Source organism: Chaetodon auriga, chromosome 16 (genome assembly GCF_051107435.1).
Source record: "Chaetodon auriga isolate fChaAug3 chromosome 16, fChaAug3.hap1, whole genome shotgun sequence".
In the NCBI taxonomy this organism is placed as follows: Eukaryota; Metazoa; Chordata; class Actinopteri; order Chaetodontiformes; family Chaetodontidae; genus Chaetodon; species Chaetodon auriga.
Window position 1 is genome coordinate 12779376 of NC_135089.1, and position 24771 is coordinate 12804146.

At 43.0% G+C, this 24771-nt stretch overlaps 3 protein-coding genes across 3 annotated transcripts; 2 read left to right on the top strand and 1 right to left on the bottom strand.

Moving 5' to 3' along the window:
• The first annotated feature begins 512 nt into the window (after window positions 1-512).
• Window positions 513-4526, top strand: fbxw9 (F-box and WD repeat domain containing 9). The gene is made up of 7 exons (XM_076753255.1): window positions 513-1253; window positions 1352-1499; window positions 1806-2826; window positions 3010-3158; window positions 3255-3458; window positions 3541-3606; window positions 3845-4526. Exons 1-7 carry the CDS (start codon window positions 1132-1134, stop codon window positions 3917-3919), a joined length of 1785 nt encoding a protein of 594 aa, XP_076609370.1. The 5' UTR covers window positions 513-1131; the 3' UTR covers window positions 3920-4526.
• Window positions 4527-4771: 245 nt separating this feature from the next.
• LOC143334447 (guanine nucleotide-binding protein G(I)/G(S)/G(O) subunit gamma-12-like) lies at window positions 4772-5463 on the bottom strand. Its single transcript, XM_076753256.1, has 2 exons — window positions 5245-5463; window positions 4772-5022 (listed from the first exon to the last, which is right to left on the bottom strand). The coding sequence occupies exons 1-2, from the start codon at window positions 5335-5337 to the stop codon at window positions 4897-4899; spliced, it is 219 nt and encodes a 72-aa protein (XP_076609371.1). The 5' UTR covers window positions 5338-5463; the 3' UTR covers window positions 4772-4896.
• A 609-nt stretch (window positions 5464-6072) lies between these two features.
• Window positions 6073-12312, top strand: dhps (deoxyhypusine synthase). Its single transcript, XM_076753534.1, has 10 exons — window positions 6073-6217; window positions 7217-7416; window positions 8033-8197; window positions 8307-8428; window positions 8894-8990; window positions 9193-9279; window positions 9422-9527; window positions 9619-9722; window positions 10029-10154; window positions 10877-12312. The coding sequence occupies exons 2-10, from the start codon at window positions 7222-7224 to the stop codon at window positions 10970-10972; spliced, it is 1098 nt and encodes a 365-aa protein (XP_076609649.1). The 5' UTR covers window positions 6073-6217; window positions 7217-7221; the 3' UTR covers window positions 10973-12312.
• Window positions 12313-24771: the final 12459 nt, after the last annotated feature.

The following is a 24771-nucleotide window of genomic DNA, read 5'->3' on the forward strand; positions in this document are numbered from 1 at the left end:
TGTGGTCATAAAATACAGCAAGGCTGAGGCCACAAGTATAATCAAATCAGAAATGGCAGGAACAGTGAGATAGAGGACGTAAGGGCTGATGCTACAGCAAACAAAGAAAAACAGGAGAAATGAGAGGAAGCAATAGAAATAGAAAGGAGGAGGACATATCAAGGATGAGGTTTGGTCACACCAGTCTGAACAGCACATTAAACATACTGATTGAGCATGCTATGAATAGATGTGAACATTGTGGACAACATGAAATGGAGCATGTATTTTTATACTGTCCTAGATAACAACAGGAGAGACAGATGTTTACAGTTACACTAAAAGAATCACATGACATTAGTTATAACAGTAATGTTGCAGTGGAGTTCAAGTGATGCAGGGCTACAGGGATATTTTCAGATTTTTAGACAACAGGAATTATTTAATTTAACATTGAAATCGTTCCGTTGCGCACTCCAATACCGAAGGTGGCGGTAACGTGCCGGCTCAGTAGTTGTTAGCCAACCGTTATCAAAAAGCAAAAGCGAAGAAGAAGAAGCAGCGGAGGCTGTAGCAGCAGAAGAAGAAGAAAAAGAAGAACAACAACAAGATAATAATGATGATAATGATGATATACCTGCATTATATTTCAGTCTTAATGTGGTGACTGCAGTGACAGTACAGTGGCTTAGGTGAGGACTTTAGACCAGCGCCTTGTACACAATAACGTATCGTTAGCAGTAACTGTCGCTAATCTGCTGTGGTAACATTACTCGTTTGTCTTTCTGTAACAAGTAGTTTTTTTAATACATGTATGTTACTGACATCTGTTGCAGATATCTCTAGCTATCCAGAGAAACAGAAGAGAAAAGGATTGTTTTCTTGGGTTACGTTAGTTAAAGCTTTCTTTAAGCAACGCTTCTCTGAATTGTAATGCTACCAGTGTAGCTGAGGCTAATTTAAGCCCCGGGGAGCTAACGTTTTGTCAAAATTCAGCTAACTGCCGTAATATTTAAGTTTTTCTTTACTGAGACACATACAGCGACAAGTACAGAATAGAGGTAACGCCGTTTAAAGTAAAAAAAAAGTTTAAAAGTAACATTGACTCACAGAACATGAGTTAGTGGTCTTGTGCTGAGAGGGGAAACAGTGATGTCTGAGGCCAGGGTAGACCTGAGTGAAGCAGGGCCAGGGACACACGGTGGCCTGGATGGACCATCTCCTGACCCTGTGAAACCTCCGAGCAGTGAAGCCTCCAGCTCTGACCAACAGGGGTAAGACTTCGCTACACCCTCATCTATGTGGCCGTTCATGTAGCACAATGTCGCATATGAAATGAATACGGTCGCACTGGTCTTGATATTCCCTCCAGTCTTCTGCCCGCTGGTCACCCAACCTCATCTGATGCCAGTCCCTCACCTTCTGCTGAGGCAAGTGGCTTGTTGTCATTGCCATGGGAGATGGTGACACACATTGCCTCGCACCTTCCTGCTCAGTGTGTCATCACTGTGTTGCCAAAGGTTAGTCTTCAAAGAACTTTTGGCCCATCACTTCCATGACATTAATTTGAAGATGTCTTGTGGTCTAATTTTCTTGCTTATTTCTGTTGCCTAAAGTAAGTAAAGTAAGCCAAAAAACATAGGAACTGATTTCCAAAATCAACCTTTCTTTATTTAAACTGGAGCTCTCTTGGGAACAGAACACTTATGTTTTCATTCAGTGCTGCTTATCAAAACGCACTGTGTGCATTCAGTTTAACAAATGCGGTGAATGCTTTTCCTTCGTCACAAAGCATTTTACAAACCTGTTTTTCCTCCTCTTCTTAGGTCTGTCATGCATTGGGTAATGTGGGTAAGGACAGCACTGCTTGGCAGCTCCGGGCACGCAGACTGATAGGATCCCGAGCTAGCTTTCCAGTGGGGCCAAGGGAGGACTTTGACTGGCCTTCTGCCTGCTTAGAGATGGAGCAGCTGATAACCTGCTGGACAGGCCAAGGGCAGCTTGTGGCCAGGCAAACCCAAGAGGATGAGGAGGAAAGGGAACAAGTGAGACTGCAGGAAAGAGCAAGGCACGATGGGGAACTAGTTGCAGAAGGACAGGAAGATGGTAGAGAGGATGAGGTAGAAGGGGTGGGAGTGGCTGCTCAGGCGGTTGCGTATGGTGTTGATGAAGGAATGGAGGTGGCAATGGAAGGTGATGATGGTAAAATGCAGCCCATTGTAGGTGGGGACCAACTGGCGAGATTGAGGGAGGCGTTGGAAGAGAGACTTGCGGATGACGCAGCTGCACTGATGGAAGAAAGGGACCACGAGATGGCGTTTGATGCTGATGAAGGCCAAGATGGTGCTCTAAATAACCGAGAGGACTTGCCAAACCCCAGGAATATAGGTAATGGAAGACAGGTAGAGATGGAGCAACGTCAATCCCCCAGAAGTCCTAGCCCACCCCCAGCACTGGAGTGCATCACCCTACCTTCAGGCCACATTGCCCAAGTCAACTCAGTCCTCCTCGTCGGGGGAGAGGGGGCAGTTTGTGCCACAGGTTCTAGAGACTGGAATGTTAAACTGTGGGATCTACAGTCAGGCTCTGGTGGCACACTGCTGCACACATTGGGGGGGCAGGGTGACTTCAGCACCCATCGGGGCTGGGTCTGGTGCCTGGCATCTCAGGGACCTCTGCTGGCCTCAGGGGCCTTTGACAGCACAGTGAGGCTGTGGGACCTACAGGCAGGTGGTGCAGAGAGGGGCCTGATCAGAGCTGGGGCTGCTGTGCTCTGCTTGTCCTATCAGACGGATGTACTGCTGGCTGGTACATTTGACAAGAGGGTCAGCCTGTATGACACCAGAGGTGAGGGAGATGAGTGTATACATCACATTTCAGTTCAGGGGCAGAATGTGCATGAAGAGAAAGTGAAGGCCATTCGTTTTAGAAATGTGACACATTGACATAACTCGGAAAATCATTCTTACACACTTGGACAAATCAGTGTTTTTTTTTTTTAGGATGACTGTGTCATTATTTTGTCCCCAGCTGCTGAACCCCTGGTGAAAAGCCTCCGTCTCCATGGTAATGCTGTAATGTGCCTAGCTGCAGATGACAAGTACATCATCTCTGGGAGTAAAGACTGCACTGTGGCTATCTATGACCGCAGGGCAGGCAAAGGCTTGAAGAGACTGCGGGTACATGCACACGCAATTTGTTTTTGTGTTTGTGTGCATATATGTTCATTTGGCCTGTATACTGAGACTAACTCCAACCAAACCGTCTATTTCTAGCTGAGCTCTTACCTGCTGTCTATGAGCTACAGTGGCTCTGAAGTATGGGCAGGAGACAATAGCGGCATGCTCCACTCCTTTTCCGCTCAAGGTGGGACCTTAAAACCCCTGTCCCAGTTTGATGTGGGTCACACAGCTCTGGTCACTGGCATCCACAGGTCACCTGGAAGCCTCTACACCTGTTCATCTGATCGTACTGTCAAGGTAGGATGAGGCAAATTCCTTGTCACTTTGCCCGTTTAGCTAACTCTGCTACTGAACAGTCTTTGACATTTTTTGCCTGTAGGTACATATCCCTTGTGCGCCTCCAAGGACATTGTGCACACTGCATCACCAAGATGGAGTCAGTGGGGTTAGTGCTTTGTACAACATATCAATAATTAAAATAATCAATGTCAGAATAATGGCAGAAATATTAAAAAGCTGATTGAGCTGAAGTGCAAAGCGATAATCAATACAAAGCAACTGGTTTTACTACATTTTCCAAAGATATTTGTAATTAACATGCTCATCCTCATTTCTGAAATGCGTTTTTCTCTTTGTGTGTCCACTCTTTCACTAATGACATTCAACCTGTCTTCAACTGTCAGCTGAGTGTGGAGGCTGGAATCCTTGCCGTTGCCTCAGGGGATGCATGTGTGGAAGTCTGGAGGCCCAGAAAATGAAGAGCAAGGCCTGCAAACTATGTGGCAAGACTTGCAAACAGGTGCGGTCCGTGCTGGTCTTTCAGAACACATGGAGTAAACCACAAGTACTTAACATTAAAAAAGGTAACTTCTGTTGGTTCAGCCAAAAACCCACAAAAAATATGTTACTACATGAAATGTGTAAAGTATGTCCCTGCACTTAATTGCCATTTTGTGCCAGTTCTCAAAGCTTTCAAACACACTACACTGACGTCTCTCCTCTTTAATTTGTTGTATGTTCAAACAGTGTGGAAACAAATTTCTACTATTTACATGTTCATAAATTGACTGAATCCATAACAGTAACTGACGTTGTACCAAAGCATTAGTTACTTGTCATGTACAGTGAAATATTTGAATTATTTAAGTTCTCTGTGACACACTGATTGTATTTGTAAAGCTGTTCATCTTTTTTTAAGTATATCTGCATATACCTGCGGTGTGCGTGTGTGTGTGTTTGTTTTTTTAGTAATGTTTAGCCATCTAATTGTTTGGATAAATTTAACTATGAATAATTTGCTCAATACTTGACAGATGCATCCACATTAAAACACATCGAAAGACTATTAAATGGCCTGAAAATCTAGTGCCTGAAGTTGGCTGGATTTGTTCACTGCCCTGTGGGAAGTTATGATGGAACAGCTTTGTGCTGAGTGTCTGGATTGAACAAAGCAACTATAATCATTACAAATTGCAAACATTGTTTATTTGATCTGAGCAACTCTTAAAAAAGTGACCTGTCTCAAGTTAGCCATGTTATCTTTACTATTGTAAGGCTGAGATCAGACTTTTTAAGGGACACAGAAATTGATTATACTGTTATGTCAAGGAGCAAAATTAAGTGAAACGAGACACATTGCTGTACTAAAAGGCTTATCTGGTCCACATTTGACAGTAGAAAGTCTGTGGTTGCACACTCAGATAGGTATCCATATGATCATGTCTGCTCAGGACCGTCAAAGCAGCACACAGGTCTTCTTGTCTTTGAAAGGATTGGACGAGGCAGCGATGCCGGTGAGCAGAGGGTCACTGCGCCTGTGTTCCTGGCAGTACCGGACCAAGTCTGCTGCTGTCAGGGAGATCTGGGATAAAGGTGGACAGGATGGCATTTTACTGGAGTTCATGCATTTTAATACTGAAATAAACCTCTAAAAAAACTAACACAGACAAGGACCATGTCAGCACACTTGGTGTTTTGTAACTATGGAAATCTTAAAACAACTGGTCTTAAGTGGTACAGTAAATATATGATGACATGAACCTAGCATCCATGTAGTTCACGGATTATTCACATTTTTACATACCTTGATTCTCTCAATGCTCGCCTCCACCCGAAGTTGATCCACCAGTTTTTGTGCCTGAACAACGCTGTTGCTGCTGCACATCTTTCCTGACATTGCCTTCAGCAAAAGACTCAGCAAAAACCCTCTCTGGATGCCTCTCCCACACCAAAAGGAGCAGCGGGAAAATTATGTATTTTATCTGATCCAAAGAGTCACATCTGGTTGTGCAGAAAAATCTGGTCAGAGAAGCTCTGACTTTCCTTTCTCACCTGTATCTCCCTTTTATTCACTGTTGGGGCAGTTCAAAGACTCTGTGATATAAAAGGTCATAGAACACAGTGTTGGAAATGTCACAAAGATCACACTTCACAGCCACCACTGATGAAAAGCTTATTGACTAAGGCATTATGCTGTCCTTTAGGTATGGGTTCTGCCTTTCAGCTACAAAATATATATATATTTTACAAAAATTACATCAGTTTATGGAATAATAGAACCATTAATATGGTTAAATATATTTTAATGGCCACTAGTAGAAGTTGTCAAAAACAGAATTTGGCTTTCATTTTTGTAAAATCAGTGCTGACAAAAGCCTGAAAAAGGGAGTGTGACACAGAACACAAGAATGTTAATTATAACTGCGGGTACCTAAAGTATGAATGTTTACTCAAAGCAAACTGTTTATCATTGTTATAATAAAATAATGTATGGACTGCAGACTATAGTTGTTGCTACAAGAGGAGACACAGAGATAGGATTTTATTTATGCAGCCTTTGGTGTAAATGTAAATAAATGTTCACAAACGCGTTTTGCGCAGAAGTACCGTTTGGTCACGTTTGTCCTTCCGCACTTTCCGTAGCAGCAGCGTGCCTGCCGTAGGGCATTCATGCGGTGTTTACAGAAATGCTCATGTTCAGTGAACGTCTTGTCGTGTCCGGAGACAGTTCTTTACTACTTAACGACATCCATCAATTAACGTCACTCCAAGAATAGGTGTGTTTTCATCTCTGTCTTCTGATGTTTAATCGTGATTTAATCGTGACTCAACTAATCGTGACTCAACTATCTAACAGTTAGCTTGTCTCCTAGCTAACATCAGCTAACATTACATGCATGTTATGAATGACGTTATCCTGCACCTCGTAAACGCAGTATGTACTTCGTTTACTTGTTTTACATGTTCAGGTAAATTGCCATAAAGTCGTTACTGTAAGCATTGTGTGGCGGCCGTGCAAGCCAGCCAGCCAGTTGCCAGTTATACAGGACTGTCTTGTCCGACAGGAGAAGCTAGACATCCAATCAAGATAAACAGCAGGGAGGCGACTGTGACAAACAACAACAACAACAACAACAACAACAGCAGCAGCAACGTGTTTTCACTTTGTCATTATTGTTATTGTGTGTAAATTAAGTAAAAAAAGAGGAAACGTAACCTATTTGAAATGAAGGCTATAAAAGCTTAGGGGCATGAACAGTTTTTTTAAAGCACTGTATATGTAAACACTAGAGTGTAGAAATGGCTGATTTCCTTCCTTCACCCTGGCTGCCTTCAGGTTGCATAAACTTGATGTTCATGGGCGTGTCACGGTTGTGCTCCACTATGCAATTATTTACTCATGAAGTATGCCAAACCCTGACAAGAAAACCAGTTCCTTTAGTACCGCCTCATCAGAATCCTGTCATTTGATCATTACCAAAAACTCATCTGCCAGAGCCTGTGCTTCAGGACGTTTTGTGAAAAATCAGTCAGGTGCATTTAAGCTAGGCTAATATGTTTAGTGCACATCTTTTTCAGCTGTTCACTCCTCTGACATGCAGCCCAGCAGCTGGGAAGCTCAGTCATGTTTTTTTCTGTACATGTCAGGGAGAGCAGAGATGCAACCTGTCACCACAGACTGAAGAGATGACATCCATTGGTACTTGATCAGGGCTCTACCGGGCATGTCTGTGGTGATAACCACCCCACTAACGTGTTCTCTTTGTTTTTCGCAGAAAAAATGGCAGACCACGCCCCTTCTGTTGCCATGGAGGCCGTACTCAAGCCCAGCTGTGACCTCCCAGAGGACATGCCAAAGATCAGAGGATACGACTTCAACCAGGGGATTGATCTGCATGCAGTGCTGAAGTCCTACCTCACCACGGGCTTCCAGGCCAGCAGGCTGAGCTTGGCCATTCAGGAGATCAACCAAATGGTGAGAGGAATGGCTGTGTCCTGAGGGTTATTGTACAAAAACACATTTTGTCATTTACTTTTGATAGCCATGCAGGAGAGATATCTGTCTCAGCTGAGATATTTGTGTCTTGAGATTTCTTCCTCTGCCCCAATACAACGGAGATGCATGGGACTTCATTTGTGGGGATCACAACACTAAATAAATTACAGGTTGTCTTTCCAGAAACAATGTACTTGTTGCTTTGGAAAATCCATAGACTCTAATGGCTTTTTCCTTTCTTTTTTAAAATGGTGGGAGAGATAAGGGTGTAACTCTGGCAGTCAAACAGTGAACACTGCAGTTATTTGTTATATGTCTTAACCATTCATCTGCCAGGATGCCACACAAACAAGATTTCATTCACCTCCTTTGTATTGGGGAGGAGGCAGAAATCTCAGAGATGGATTTCTTAAACCTGGGCACATAAAACAAACCCTATCGGCATTGCCAATGACCAGTAGAGGTAAATATGTTGTTTTTTAGTGATTTGGGAGAACTGGCCCTTTAAATGACACAGATTCAGTAGCCTATGATCAGTCTGTCAGTGATCATTTGCCGTGTTGACCATTGTTGTCTTATGACTCGGCACCCACAGATAGAGAAGCGTCTCGAGCCAGTGAAGGCAGATGAAAGAAATGAGTGTGAAGAGTCTGGTGAAGCCTCCTGCAAGTTGGGCTGCACCATCTTCCTGGGTTACACCTCCAACCTCATTAGCTCCGGAGTCAGAGAGAGCATCCGCTACCTGGCAGAGCACAAAATGGTACACATTTATACAGTTCTCATTATTGTCCAGGTCGTAGTTACATCACAGATAACATTTGAAGCAATTGGACACAGGGACCAGAATCTGTCTTGTTACTCTGTTTTAGGTGGATGTGATTGTAACCACAGCTGGAGGCATAGAAGAGGATTTCATCAAGTGTCTGGCTCACACCTACTTGGGAGACTTCAGCCTGCCTGGCAAGGACCTCCGCCAGAGGGGCATCAACAGGTTGGCAACTACAGATGCAACGCACCTGTCACATCCTCAGAATGATGCAGTTTGTGCACTGCCTTGCTCAGAGTTACCTCGATGAGAAGACTGATACATCTATGAGTCTGTACAGTAAATATCGAGCTTTTTGAAAACAATGTGATTTGGTCAAAAAGAAAGCCATTTAGAGGCAATCACAATTGTACATCACATGACAGCTTCTCTTCAGAGGGGGGAAAATTAGGAAAAACAGATGGTGGGCGCAAGTGAATCGGTCCCCTCAAAAAATGCAACTGCTGCAGTTTGGCAGCATTTTGAACAGAGATGAAGATCCCCTCTCTGGTGGAAATCCAATGCCCCCCACTTTCCAGTGATTTCAAGGGTTGCCTGGAAGTACTTGTGCCCGTGTGCCACCATCAGAGTGGATGTTCAGTGTTAAATGTAAATTGTCATCTTCACACTTCTCTGTCTTGCTGGATGTAGGATAGGGAATCTGCTGGTGCCCAATGACAACTACTGTAAGTTTGAAGACTGGCTGATGCCCATCCTGGACCAGATGCTGTTGGAGCAGAACACAGAGGTGTGTCTCTCTCAGTGATTAGGACATGTTTTGTCTGTTGCACCCAGAGCAGACGAAACGGATAGCATGAAACGGCATTGCCTGTTAGTTTGATGTCCTCTCATAAAAACACAGCTGTGCAGTCAGAAAGGTATTTCTAATCATATAATATTGACTACTACTCATATAATGTTTTTAACCCTTTTGAACTTTCTTATTTCAGGGCACTCGTTGGACTCCCTCCAAAATGATTCATCGACTTGGCAAGGAGATCAATAATACCGACTCTGTGTACTACTGGGCATACAAGGTGAGTCTATGCAGATTATGAATTCATTGTTCTGCTTTGTTCATCTGGCTTCTGGACATTGCTTACTCTGTTTAGATGGTACTTACAGTGTATTTTTGTCTAAACATCAGTCAGTAAATGTGCTCTTTATGTTCTGTATCAGAATAACATTCCAGTGTTCAGTCCTGCTCTGACAGACGGCTCTCTGGGCGACATGATCTACTTCCACTCTTATAGGAACCCTGGCTTGGTTTTGGACATAGTGGAAGGTAAAAGCAACATTGCTGCTACAGAACAGGATCGCCACAGCTGTCTCAGCAGTAGCTGTTGGTCATATCATGAATGTGTACTTTATTTCAGATATTCGCAAGTTGAACAGCCTGGCAGTGTTTGCCAAAAGGACGGGAATGATCATCCTGGGAGGAGGGCTGGTCAAACATCATATAGCCAATGCTAATCTTATGGTAACGAACGTCCATGACCTTTATTTCTGACTTTCTATTACTCATACATGACTTCACATCAGGTTTTGTATACAAGCCTGCTAAGATCTGAGAAGTTAAGTTGGCCTTTGGTAGAATGCAGCTGTGTATTGTGTATTTCCAATGAGTAATGTGATGAGTATTTTCCATGCAATGCCATTTTTCTGTACTTTTTTTCCAGTTTAAGTTTTTTACATGCAAATAATGAGCTCGGACAGCACAGCCACTGTTAGCAGAGCAAACCTCCTCAGACCTAATGCAACAACAACCTGCTCTGTCTCCTTCCAGAGGAATGGAGCTGACTATGCAGTGTTTGTGAATACGGGTCAGGAGTTTGACGGCTCTGACTCTGGGGCCAGACCTGATGAGGCTGTATCCTGGGGCAAGATCAAGACAGATGCCAAACCCGTTAAGGTACCGGTATTCATCCCAGCAGTGTTAGCCATGACCCGACCAAGACTAATGTCAACATTATGTTCCATTTATTACAATTATATCCTCAGATACCCTTTTATTAGAACTTATTTTGAGATATCTTCCCTTCTGCTGCTTCACTTAGTTATTTCACATATTTTCCAGATGCGTTTTACAGCCCTTAGATAATGCACCTCAAGTGTTTTCAGATGTGGATTTTTCCTTGCTCTTTATTGGTGATTGACCCGCATCAAACGCTAACGGTGGTGTTTTAGTTGAAAAATTGTATTTAATCTCTCTGACTCTGAGACAGCATTATGGCAGTGTGACAGATATGAATACTACCTACAAATTTGGTCCAGAAATACAGAAGTAGTTATGTGTCAGCAGCTGCTTGTATCGCATCTTAAAAATTCCCATGGCATAACATCTATGAGGAATGGCATCCCTCCATTCAAATATAACAAACATCAATTTTCTGTGTTCATTTTTTGCTTTTAATGTTTGACCATTAGGATGAAAAAAAATAAAAAAAATCAGTGCTCACCAGGAGCTGTTGTCTCCGTTTTGGCCTCAAGGCGGCAGTGTCTGCGCAGTGTTTGATCCAAGGATACAGAGTGGCATCAAAACATAAATATGAAAACCAGGGGCTGGATTCAGTCCAGTGTAGTGAGTGTGTAACGTGAAGAAAAGTGACACACTGCTCTGTTCTCCGTCCCCAGGTGTATGCAGATGCCTCTTTAGTCTTCCCTCTGATAGTGGCTGAGACCTTCGCTCTCCACGCTGACAAGCTGACTGCCGGCAAGAAAACAGATTAAACCGTCGCCTCCTTAAATGCTCTGTTAGAAACAACAACCAGCTGCGTTCCTCTGGTACTTCCCTTGTTTGACCAACTGCAGATATAAGTTGGATCTTCTGCTGAAAATGTATGGTGATGGCATGGCAACTTTAAGACGCAGCGTTACAAACAATGCTGCCTTTGAAAACCTCATTTCATGAGAGTCAAAGGTGACGGTTTCCTGTCTTTGATGCTCTCCATAACAGCATTTACTTGTCAAACGAGTACAGTTTTTCTCCTGTCTATTCAGATAGCTGAAATAGCATGGGTAGCATGCTATTGCATGTACCAAAGAGACGGTTGAGAATGCATCAGGTTTTAGCTGTGTGTGTGTGTGTGTGTGTGTGTATGTGTGTGTGTGTGTGTGTGTGTGTGTGTGTGTGTGTGTGTGTGTGTGAGAGAGAGAGAGAGAGAGAGAGAGAGAGAGAGAGAGAGAGAGAGAGAGACCTTATTGCTTTTCAGTTTTTATATTTTCCAAGCCTTTACTGTGCTGCCGCTGTTACAGGATGAGAGATGTGCCTGTATATTTTAAGAAATCATAAATTAATCATTTCTTGCTGTTAAATGGGGTTTTGGTTGACTATTACAATTAGGCTTTGTGCAGTACAGTTGGTCTGTGTGTGAAGGCCACGAGGGGTCTACTTTGTGACAGTTTCACATGACTATGTTTGCCATCTTTGTGGTATAAAAGAATATAACTTTTTTTTTTTGTATCACAGGGTACCCAAGACATTACTCCTGACCTAAATGATATGGAAAATGATATTTATAATAATTATCTAATAGACAAATATAAAGTTTCAAGCTCCTCAGTTGCATTTGAAATCTGTCTATAATAAAAAAAAACAATATAATTCTACCTTTATGATGTTTATAAAGTTCAGTTTTTGGTGACATTGTACAAAATGTTTAAATTCAACTATAGGTTAATTATTGGGTCATAGTTAAAGGTGGCGTTGTATGGGACTGCATTATACTGGTGTTTCTAATTTTTTTATCATTCATATTTACATAGATGAGGGAGGGAACATTTAAAAAAAAAAAAAAAAACTTAGTATAAAGCAGTCCAGGACGACACCACCACTAACCATGACCTCAATGCTAAAACATGATTTAATTGTGAACATCATCGGCACAGAACGGATGTGTTGGATTGTATTAGACTGTACAGGTGTACCTAATAAAGTGGACACTTTCTTTTCTAGACCCTTCATTTTTATAGTCTTTTTTTTTTTTTTTAAATTGACACTCAAACATCCTTCTGTAAACTAGCTTCCAGCCTTTTGACGCTTATGTTCTGAATAAAGGAAAGAAAGTTGTAAATGTCTTATTCACACGTGCAAACGGTGGCAAACTTGCTCAGCTACAATCCACCGAATGGTGAATGCTGAGCTTCGATGATGTCTCGTGACCACCTCCAGTCACCTCGATGCTGTTTGTGAGACCCTCCACGAGAATCCCACTGAAGGCCTCATGGAGCATCACAGCTTATTCTTGTGTGGTTAGTGCTCGCTCAGTAGGTGGGACTCTCAGCTCGCTGCCTTTCTGCTGTCGGCAGAATCAACCACTTAATCTGGGAACAATGATAAAGACATTTCCCATCACTATACATCAGTCTGCCATTGTGGGAATGGATATTTCCTCTGGCTAATTGCTGCTCCCATATCCTTTACACACAGCCACAGTTGCCTTCACAACCCAGTGATATTTGCAGCCTTTGCCATGGAAATGTGGGTAGTTTTTATATCAAATGTGTATATAGTCAGTTCACTGAAGCCTGATTTTCTTTTCTTTCCTAGAGTTGTTTGAAGTGTCAGAGTCTTTTTTTAGTGGGAATGGTGACCTTCTCTCTTTTGGAAACAGAGATGGAGAAGTGGAATTGGAACTGGGATAAGGTCAACTTTCCCAAAACCTCAGCCCCATGTGTCTCACACACACACACACACATTGGGCGTTTCTGTCTTTGTACAAACTGCTTTTCCATTCAGTCCTTCTATCATTTCCTATTGGCGGTGGCACTGTATGAGTGTGTTTACCTAGGGCTTGACAGTTCAAAGATTTTTTTTAAAGGCAGTGGTGTATGGATTTTCAGCCCTATAGAAACTTATGTTTGTTCTGTGCTTAATGGAAAGATTACAGGGCGACTGACAGGGCTGAAAAGAGTGAGATAGAGACTGACTGTGTGTGTGTCTGTGGATGAGCTGTAGTCACGCTATGATAATATTGTGTGGCGTCTGCACAGAGCAGACAGTGTTTGCCCCCTCCTCCTCTGCCGAACAATCAGTACAGTGTGTGATGTGCAGGGCCGCAGCAGTCATAATGGCAATTATGTCTTCTCCCGGCCAGATTGGCAGTTTTTTTATGGTGAGAACTGAAGAGCCAGACGGGGAGGGAGAAAGCAGAAGGAAAAGACAGAGGGAGAGCTGACCTGCTGCACAGCTGCAGGGTGGGGTGGATCTGCTGTGAGGAGTGGAGGGAAAACAAAGGAAATACACAGCAGATAGATTTGTGCACATTTGCATAATTATATCAACCCCCCCCCCCCCCACCCCGTTTTTTTTTTTCAACTCCCTGAACTGTCCTCATAATGTCCAGTCACCAAAAAGTGCTGATAAGAACGTTATCACATGTGTTGGGGTCACCTTCAGTCATCACCTTATGTTCTTTTCTAACGAAGCTGCATGCAGTCTGCTTACCTTATTACCTTATAGTTCACTACAGTCACTGTCCACTGCTTTATTTTAATGTCAGATTTCTCAGTGTGTAAATTTGTTGTCTAAATATTTCTCTCACAAACTCCACAATGAAAAAAAAAACGAAAAAACAAGCGTCCATGACATGTGCACTCGTTTCTGTTAACAATCCCACAGTGCAATGCTCCTCATTTTGCAGACGCAAAAAATGAACATTGTGTGTCTCTACAGCTGTCAGTGATTATGCAGGATGATCATGATGAGTAAGTGTCTGACATCTAAATTTGGGGTTCCCCATTGAGTAAACTATTAAGTGTCTGTATGAATGAGTGAACAAGGGGTGATTTCAGCCAGGTTGCTGTGGCTATGTGCCACCTTAAAGGTTACCTGCAGTCACTACTCAGGGCTGAATAAGATAACGTAACACTGTTTTTGGGGCGTTAAATTAAATGTCTATTCACTTTTAATATTCTCCACTTGAATTCAACATTGGTCAAAGTGCTTTTTGTAGTACAAACAAGTTTTAGAGTATGAGGTACATGAAGCAAAAACAAAAACAGATTTTATTTAATGTTAAGAATCCGGAGGTTTACACAGACTTTATATTTATTTTCTAAGTTTATGTAACTGCATCAATGCATGAAAAGCGCGTGTTTTACTCGATCTGTTTTTTAGGCCTGCTTATCTCCCACCCCGCCCTCTGGATCCAGCCCTGTGTGTTTGGGTGAGTCCTCTGTCCTGATGCATCGTCCCGGCTCATTATCTCCACCTCTGTTTACCTGTTATGTTACCATGGGAACGCCCACCTCGGAAGCCTATTGGCCAACCTGAAGAAGTACCGGCAGGTGAGAGAGTGCAAGTGCGTGGGTGTACCGCGAAAAAACGACGTTTGCAGAGCGAGGAGGGGCCGACGGACACAGAAAGACAAACACTCACATGGAGGAAACAATAGAGCCATAAATGTATGGAAGGCGGGTAAAGACGTCGAGTCATGGAAGAGAGAAGTAATGGCAGGTATCTTTCACCTCACGCCTGTTTCCCAGGAACAGGAAGTCGTCAGTTGAACCGCCGTGTCCTTCTGACGCAGCTGGCTGAGGCTGATGACGGCCATGTGTCACTGTTGCTATAGTAACCACCCGGCAAGAACAAACATCCGGGTTACTGCTTTCTGCCATGTCGCCATGTTTCATCCCGCGGCTGCTGCAGCACTTTGCATTATCACTGGGTACCAGGGTGACAGGGGAAATAAAGGAAGTACGGTGACAGGTTTCCCTCTTTTGACGTGTTGATCAAAAAACAAACAAACAAAATAAAAAATATATAATATAATAATATTTAACTGATTTACAGATTTACAGACATAGACTTTCAATGAAAAAGGTGCAAAAACGAGTTGGGATAAAATCAGTTTTAAATTTAAATATAAGGTATTAGAATTTATTCCTTATATTTTTATGCTGTATTTGTGTGCAACTAGTGAAAAGAATCTGATTATGATTAAAGATTTAGAAATCTTTATGGTGCCTGTGTTATTTTTCATGTATTTTAGCTTCCTGGCATCTTTATAGTTTGTTAAAATGACAATATGAGAAGCCTGACTTATTGCTGAGATTAAAGATACCATGAATGTGGGGTAAGGACTGTTTAAAAGGTGCTAAACAAAGACAGAAATAAACCAAAATCAACCTGGACACTTACTCTCCAATATACAATGTAAAGTGTTAAAAGTTGCATAATGTTATGATGCCGCTGAAAGATGAAGCAAAGGTCAGAGGAGGTAAAGGAATGACAGCAGCTTTTTCACATCTCTTCCAGGTTCTCTTTAGAGGAAATGATTGTTCAGTGCTGTGTCAGCTCTTTCAGGACACGCCATTATACGGATGTGTCTTAACCTGACATTACAAGATACAGATCTCAAGGAATGAGGTAAGCGTGGTCACAACATGGACACTCGTAGCTCAGATGTGTTTATTTCAACTTCAAGTCAATGTGAGAAATAAATGTATAATATTAAAAATTCACTTCATTTGGCCCTTAACATAAAAATGTTAATTTATTTAGAAGATTCTGAGTTCTCTCAGTGGTCTTAATGTTATGAGCACTTCCCCTCAGTTCTTTATCTACAATGGCGTTATGAAACTTACTGTCTCTCGATTTTCGTGATCTTTTTTTCCTCTGTAGTCAGCATCTTAGGAAGACTTTGAGCTATGCAATGTGTGGAGAAAGTGTCAGAGTTTGTTAGAGGTCAAAAGTCGATGTGGCATTAGTGTTCTGTGGCACTGTAAAAACTGATTTTTACCCATTGGCGACCAGGTGCCATGAGATTATGAAGACTTTCATTAGTCTAATTCTAGCATTTGATTTCCTCTCCCTGACCTGAACACTGGCACTGCCGAGGTGCCCTTGAGCAGGTACAGAAACCCCTAACTGCTTGGAGCGCAGACTGTATGGCAGTCCTGTCACTCTGACATCTCTCCACCTAATGCATGTCTATAGGTGCTGTGTGTGTGCATGTGTGCATGTGTATTTTGGGCCTGTGTGTATAATGAATAACAGCAACAAAGTGCAAAAAAATTTAATTTCCCCAGTGAGGGATTAATAGAGTACTTAAATCAATGAACCAAGAGAATATGATGATGGATAAAGGAAAGGAGAATTTTTTCAATATAGTGTTTGTGATGTAAGATTTATTCTATAACTGAAGACATGGTTGAAAAAAAAAACACACAAGACACATATACTGTTTTTTCAAAGAAATTGAATTTTAATTTGAATATCGGTGACACCACACACAGTGTCAACCAGCCATTTGTTTTTATGAACATGGTACCAACAACAGACGATGGACAGAAACAAGACAAAGTCATTTTGGCTTTGAGTCATCAAAAAATAAAAGCAACACAAACAAAATATTGAAAGCAAATACTGCAGCAGACCTTATTAAAAATATTTTATTACAAACAAGGTATGCATTTCAATGTCTAATTATTTTTTAATTTTCACATAGATATTTGATCACATAGCTTATACAGGTTCATGAAAATTGTAGCTTTTTAATGGTCTCTAAAAGCAATAAGAGAGCAGGCATAAATCCAAGTCAAGTGTTTCATTACAGAATGTGAGTGTGTACATCTGCTGCAGCGAGAGGACAAATCACTGTTTAACATAAACATCGGCTAAATTAATATCGTCAGTCATTTCAAAATAAATGCATTTAAACGTACATGCAAACATGCAGACTTTGAGACAATATATCAGGCTGCCATCATTATTAAAGCGAGCTGTGTGTGTGTGAGTGTGTGGAAATGAGACCAGTCCCCTGTTCCTGCTGAACTGAGCCAGCCGACGTCACACACTGATTATCAGCACAGCAGGCACAGGAGACTGACCCAGCAGGGGGTGAGGGGTGGGGAGTGGGGGCAGACAGACAGACACACACACACACACAGACAAGAAAGTCAGACAAACGCACACTGAAGACAAACAAATAGACACTGATGCTCATGCAGAAATCAACAAGTGGAAGCAGAAAGAAAATTTAAATGCACGGACAAAATCAGACACACTGACACATGCTGCCCCTGAGAGACCCTGTGAGCCGGCGATACAAATGACGACATACGATGACATATTCCTTGTCCAACAGGAACAGTACAGGAGCAGTCCCTGGCACTAATGAGACAGCTGACATTTTGCGGACACGGACACACTGAAGGCGCACAATTTCAGCTAATTCAACAGATTACCAGTAATTACCAGAAGCTTATAGATGGTGATATCTAGCTCTTGGGCACAGTGTACCACGCTTACGCTTTCACAATACAAAAGTGAGTCATCCGTGAACCACACATGTAGTCGGGCTTCAACACATGCTGTCACGGCAAAAGTGATAGGTGTGAGCCTGAAGTTTGGTGGAAAAAAACGGAAAAATAGAGTCAAACAATCAGTTAGTCTCATGTATGAGAAACAGCATGTTTTTGCCTTTTTATTGACTTGATTTTAAAAGAGAAAGTGCTTTTTGATGCAGTTTTCACATGTTAACCGGAACTGAGCAACACTATGGTCAGGTTTCTATCCAAATGTAGAGCAAATCTTAACTGAATTTACAGAAAAATCTGCAAATGAAAATGCTATTTTCCACATGTTTCTATCAACTAATGTATGATATATGGAAATATGGCATTTATGTTTGTATCATGTGCTAAAATGCTCATTAAAACAGGTGAATGGAAACACACTTTATATCTTAAGAGTTTCATATTTTCTGATCTTTGGAGGATATAAAATGGCTTTAGGTCAACGGTGGTGTGCACCTTTTTGTGTTAGATGTCATCATGCTCATCTGAAGCCTGGTGTTGATGTGAGGAGCGGCGGTTTGATGCAGTGCGGCCCCTCCCTGACCTTTACTGTCCCCCTGCAGGCTGCAGCCCTGTGGCGGCAGAACTTAACCACTGTGAACATGGCAGACACTCACTGTTCACATGTGGGTTAAGTCCTGCTGCCGCACAGCCAGGCTACTCAGGCATCTGTTCCTGACAGAGAGCGAGATGGGTGTGTTCGTGGGCCAGTATGCAAATCAAAACATGGGTGTGACTGTGTGTGTGACTTAGCAAATTAGTGTGCGTCTGTGTTTGTGAGAAAAAGCTTGCTTTCTTCGTGTCAGCCATTGGAAATCCCTGGCAATGTGATTCAGTCCTGTAGTCTCAAAAATCACTCTGCCAGGAATTCCCCTGGCCAACAGAGACACAACCGTTTGTGGTGAGAGGAAGACTTCAAAGCACGTAAAACAAATAATTAATACTCGTCCATCATTGTACCATCTAATACTTAATATTTCAATCTTGTCATTGTCAGAATACTTGGATCCCTCATCTCTACCTCCGTGTGATGTGCTGCATCGTTGTCGGTCACAGGCGTAGTCATTGCGCTTTCTCAGCCCTGTGTGTGCTGTATGTGCATGGTTCTCGTCAATCTCAGACTTCCCGTGGCCTCTTATAAAAATAGCTTTTCAATGACAGAATGGAGAAATAGGTTAGAAGGAAGTGACCAGTCAAGTGGCACTCCCTTTAAAGACGTTTGCCCCGCTATGTTCTACTTCTGCCCCTCTATCTGTGCCCCTTGTGTGGAAAAAAAAAAGAAAAAAAAAAGGCCGCAGAGCACTGGGCCGTGTTTCCTCTGCTGCTAAGCTACGGCTAAATCTCTTCAGAAATTGTCAGGAATTTTCATGTCGTGTAAAGAATCTGATACAGGGTCGTTGCTTCTTATTACTGCCTATGAAACGATATCTGACGCATCCTACATGAGCTAAGAAGGAGAAGCACATACACTCACCGCCTCCAGAGCAGAACCTATTGCTCTGAATTCCTTTTTGTTGAATTTTACGTGTCTGGACAGGACATATTTAAATAATTGAATGTCATTCCAAGCCCTAGATCCACACTGAAAACTATTTGCCATCCTCCTCAAGCCTCTTTATTTTCAGCAGCATGAATATTCCACCATGTACAAGGTATGAGTCAGTGGGACACTTTTGGGGAACTCCAGACTCTAAATAAGTTTTAGCCGGCTGTCTGTTGTCACTGTGGGCCTGCTGGAGAGCTGTGCCAGGGACACAGTGAACTCACTGACGCTGTATCATTGTTGTCACAAATCTGCTGCAGCCAGGTCTGAGAGTCTGGAAAGAGCTTCCCAAAATAGTACGCAAACTACTTCCCATTCCGAGCCGTATCTTTAAGAAAGTTGAATATTTTTAATACCACTCAACAAAGCAGCTTCTCTTCCAATCTTTGAGCAGAAAACCGAAAACCGAGCGCTGAACCTCACATAGAATCAAAACCCTGTTTCATCTGCAGACGCTTACTAGTTTCCTTCAGGCCAATGTTCTTTCTCTCAGTCTGCGGCCCAATCAACCAATAAGACCAGATTATAACCGCTCAAAAACACTGTGATTTTGCCGCTAGTGGGAAGAAGCTGGAACTCTGTTGTTTCTGTCTCTCTCCATTTGTACTTGAATTTCTCTCTTTCACACTCTTGCAGATTATGGTACGAGAAGTGTTTTTGAGGCTCCAGATGGATTAGAGTAATTTTAGGCCCAGTCTATCTGAGGTATTGTTTTCACATTGTGGCACAAAGCATTTTTTGGGCACTCAGGTTCGTGAAACCTAAACTATCGACATAAAAGTGAGTCTTTTCACATTTTAGTTGCAAGCGGCTCCTTAAACTCAGGTTTGTTTGATGAGACATGCATCATACGCCTCCGTTGGTCTGTCTCCACATGGTCACAATAAGACCGTCTAAAGAATGAAGGTCGTTTAAGGTTCCAGCACCCATCAAAGACAGCGTGCTAACTCCTCTTTAACTCCTCTCCTCCATCAGCCTAAAACCCTCTATCCCGCCATCCTTTCATCTGGCAGTGGTTCATGTCGTGTGTTATTTTCTCTGCCTTTTCATCTTTTCCATCGGTTTCTCTCTTCCCCTTTTGCGTTCCCCCCGTCGAACCCGCAGCCGTTAATGTCTATGAGCTCATTCCTTCCCTTCCCCTGTAATGACGGCACTCTGGTTGACGCACGCTGTCCAACACCTCACCTCAAACGCTCACTGTGAGGATCTCAACATGTCTCACTTTTGCATTTGGCCTGTCTTGTTTTTTTTTTTTTTCTTTGAGTTCTATGGTGGAGCCAGGCAATCCTGTTGTTACACTCTTCTCAAATTCGATGTTTATTATGGTTAACAGTAATCATAAGGTTCTGCCATGTGGGCTGCAACGTATTGGCAGCTCATAATTGTGCCAACGTGTTGCATCCTGATGGAGGCGTAGAATAGGAAAATTAGTATCACTGTGTGATGATGGCCAGCAGATGTACTCTAGTAAAGTCAAAGTGTTTTTAGAGAGTGTCTTCATGGCTTATGGCCTTGTGTGTGGGTGCTTTGATGGTTTTAGGGTGTACGCTTTATGCTATGTGTGTGTTCTACTAAGTTTCTATTCATGCACACAATGTATGGAGGTCCAAGTGTAGACGTGGCCACTGGTTGTTTTCTCACACCGTCTCTCCCTTTCAGCCAGAGTTCAGAATTGACATTGCCGTTTACACAAGGGCACACAGTTAAGTGGAAAAGCCTCTGTTGAGACAGCTGGATCTCAACCCCTTGTTGTTTCAACACATATCTTCTCTCTCCCTATGCCCTTGTGTGCACGCACACAGATGCACTAAGAAATGCACACATGCTCACAGGCCAGACGCAATCTGCCTCTCTCTGCACATAATATGCTTGCTATCAATAAACAAACACAGTTATGTCAGGAGGCTGCCGGGCAAACATGGCATGTGCGTTAGCTGGGTTCTCACCCTCTCTCATAAACCAGGAATAGTACAAATACATACCAATCTGACATCATTCACACCTCCGGGCTGTGAACTGCTTCTCAGAGCAAACAGTGAGCGGGGCTACCCAAGGGCTGGCTGTGCGCTCACATTGTGCACTTCATTAATAATTATGTATCAAACTGAAGCATATGCCATTTTTGTATCTTTCCATTGCATCAGAGAATTTTACAGAGGACCGTTTGTTTCCAACCACAGTCTCATGTGAAATCAATATATCTACGTTTAATGGTTCAAGACATTTTGTCAACACTGGAGCACAAGGGTTACAATAACATCTGAATGCCCTTCTTAAAGTGTAAATATGCCACATTTGCTTTTCATAATTGCGGTCGTATCCATTACACCTCGTCCTGATAAGTGCAGAGCCTGGCCGACAGAGGAAAAAAACGAGGAAAAGGAGCTGTATTAACTAGATCACCTGAATCCAAGAAGGTGAAGAGACGAGGCGAGGAAAGATGCCTGACACAGCAGAAACTGTAGCAGCGTTTCCTCTGCAACTTACTTTTCAGTCTTTAATCTGAGCAACTATAAAGTCAATCGGGGAGTAGCAGAAAGAGCTTACTTTCAAAGGCCTAGCTATCTGCAATCTGGTGGATGGATGCAAATTCAGTGCGTTAGTTTCCTAACCCCAGCCATAAGATCTGCAAAGCTGTCTAAAAACTGTAGTGAAAATGCACAAACACTTTAATCCCACACACCTTTTGCAGTACCACACCCTGACGTTCTTTTTACCAGACAGCGTGTGTCTGGGTATGTGTGCGTATGTGAGATTGTATTTGTTTCACGTTTCGTGTGAGGGCGTAATTATTGCTGAGCCCGTGACATTCAGTGACATTCAAACAAGGACTTGCGCTCTGCTATGGGCCTTCTCTGTTGCAGCTTTCCTGAATCAAAGGGGAACGTTCATTGGCTGGACTGGAATCAATGGAACGCACCACCACATGTGGGACATTAGTCTGAGAATAAAAAAGTATTTCCAGCTCCAGATTCAGAAAAAAAGAGAGAAAAGCTCAAAGTCTCTTCGGGCTGTAAAGCTAGCCTCAGCAGTGAAGAGCCCAGCCCAAGCCCGTGGTCCGCTCCCTGTAGACCAATACGTGTAATCCTATCCTCAGCCTGATTCTTTGCCAAACACCCTTACCACCACCAGCCCTGTACTTAGTGTACAACCGCCCTGCTGCCACTGAACCACACATGCACAAATGGATGCAGAAACTCCACACACACCCACACCCACACACACACACACACACACACACACACTTTTATTCCACTACGCCACGGTTTCCTTCGCCTGGGCCCATTCCTACAGATTGCTGCCGGGCACACCCACCCACCCACCCACCCCACCAAAGCCAAGGCTTGAGTCCTGGATCCCGAGCTTCTCTCCTCCTTCTATTCCCTCTTTCCTCCATTCATCCATCCATTTGGTCTTTGCTGGTAGGTTTTCCAATTTAATGATTCCTCACTGTAAAAGCTAGAGTAACAGTACCTCCCACCTCTCTCTCATGTCTTTTAGCGTAGAGGTTATCTAAAGTCAGAGTCAGTCGCATAGAGAGCAAAGCCACAGATCCCCCCGTTGGCTAAATCGACTCATTCTTATCTGGTCTTTCCTCTGTGCTTCAGCGTCATGTTAATCTCCTACAGCTCCATTTTCGCCTTCCACTGCCCAATTTGGTCTGTACCAACACTCCCAGAGGGGAACCAGACAGGACGGCGGACAGGAAGACAGAGACAGCCGGCCCTGAACTGTAGCTGAAACTGGGTTAGCTACTGTAGCTGCTGGATTCCCTTCCTTTCATGGAGGTTTGGGAGCTCGCAGCCTTACAGGGCCTCTGAACAATGAGAGGAATGTTTGAGCGGCTCCGGCCTCGCTTCAGCACTACCATTACGTCTCTCGGCTGCTTTTCTAGAACTTTTTATGACCTCTGTTCCCACTCTGTGCTGCCAGCAACACCCGGCAGAGAGGCACACAGACTGATGGACATGTAGACAGATAGATGACACACATGGATAGTTGGATGACATATAGTACATACTGTAAGCAGACAGTTGGAGAGGCGAGGCAGACAAACAGGTAGAGTCAAAGCAATTATGCAGTCAGTCATTCAGATGGGTGGAGATATAATGCCTACATCAGAGAGACACACTGTACAGACAGACAAGCAGAAAGACAGACAGAAATTAAGTCATCCCATTCAAAGGAACTATTTATGTCTGACCTTTGTAATGGAGCCGGCCCACAGTGGCAGACCTTAGATCAGGGCAATATTCCAGTGCCAATATTACAGTACATTTGAACAGCAGACACACATTATAGCTGCTCTGTGTCTGTGCTGATCAACAGGTTGCAGGAGCGCGCCTGTCTGTGGGAGACCAGTGGTTCAAGACAAGCAAAAGAACTAAAAAACAAAAAATGTAAAGGAAAAGTAGAGATTTGCTGTGTCATAAAGTCATAAAACAGTAAAAAGGCAACAATGAACTTCTGAGAAGAGGCAGGCGCGATGCTGCACCTACCTGAGACAACAGTTTTTACTCCACTCCTCTGTCTCAATTTCACACTTTCCCCATGCTGTCCAGCAGTGTCACACTCAAAGATGAACTTCACAGTTGTCGCTCGCTGCCCCCCCCCCCCCCCTCCCAGAGTTTCTCTGTGTCTCCCACTCTTCGTCTCTCTTGTGGGTCTGTTTCTCCTTCGACTGTGCAGACGGCAGTGTGTGTGGACGGCAGTGTGTCTGGGAGCCAGACAGGGTGAGAGTAAGAGAGTGGGCGGGACCAGCTCAGTGCAGGGGATTCCTTTATGACGATGTCAGAGGAGAGGAGCCCTCCCCTTCCTTGGCTCTTCTATGCCCCCCCCCCCCCCCAGAACACAGGAAAGGGGGCAGGGAGATAATTGGCTGCACAGCTGCTAATAAATGAGCAGAGGCTGTTTGAGTCAATAGCAGGCAGGAAGGACCGGGGTCCGTATGCAGTAGTACACTAATTTGTACACTAGTTTGTACACTGTTTTGTACTTTGGAGACGTTCCACAGAGAGTTGCAAAAAGTTACATGTTTTTAATCATCCCTCTGAGCAGAAACTGATAGTTTCTGTCTTAGTCTGACAATAATCAGAGTGAATGTGTTCATTTCAAGCACACTGTTCATTCTAACCCTTAGTGGTTGTTTAGATGCCTGAATATGCTAATAACACTTTTTGAGATGTTTATTTAGCTTTTATCCCAGAATGCACATTTGTGTGTGCACATGTGGAGTGTATTTGTAAGCTAATGATTTTTATTTCTAAAGCACTTTTAAAAACACAGTGCACTTTCTAATGACTTGAATAGAGAAAATGATCACCAAAGAAGCATAGAAAATATGAAACCATGGTAAAAGTAATATGTACAAGGCCAGAAACAATAATAGTTATTACTACATTGAAGCAAGTCTAAAAATTGAGCATGACGGGGTGATTTGAAACATGGCACATTTAACTTAAGTCAAATAAAAACTGTGGATCTTGCTTTGGATCTAAATATGTGTGCAGTCCATAAGAAGCTGGTGGTTTGACATACACGTGCATCCTTGCTGAAATAGCATTAAAGTTGTAACCTTATCAGCTCTGAGTGTTAATGTTGGTGTAAAGTGGTCTTGTGTCTTGTTTTGGTGAAACCTCAAACTGCTTTTTTGCAGAGTGAGAGACTTTAACTGGGGCAGGAGTGC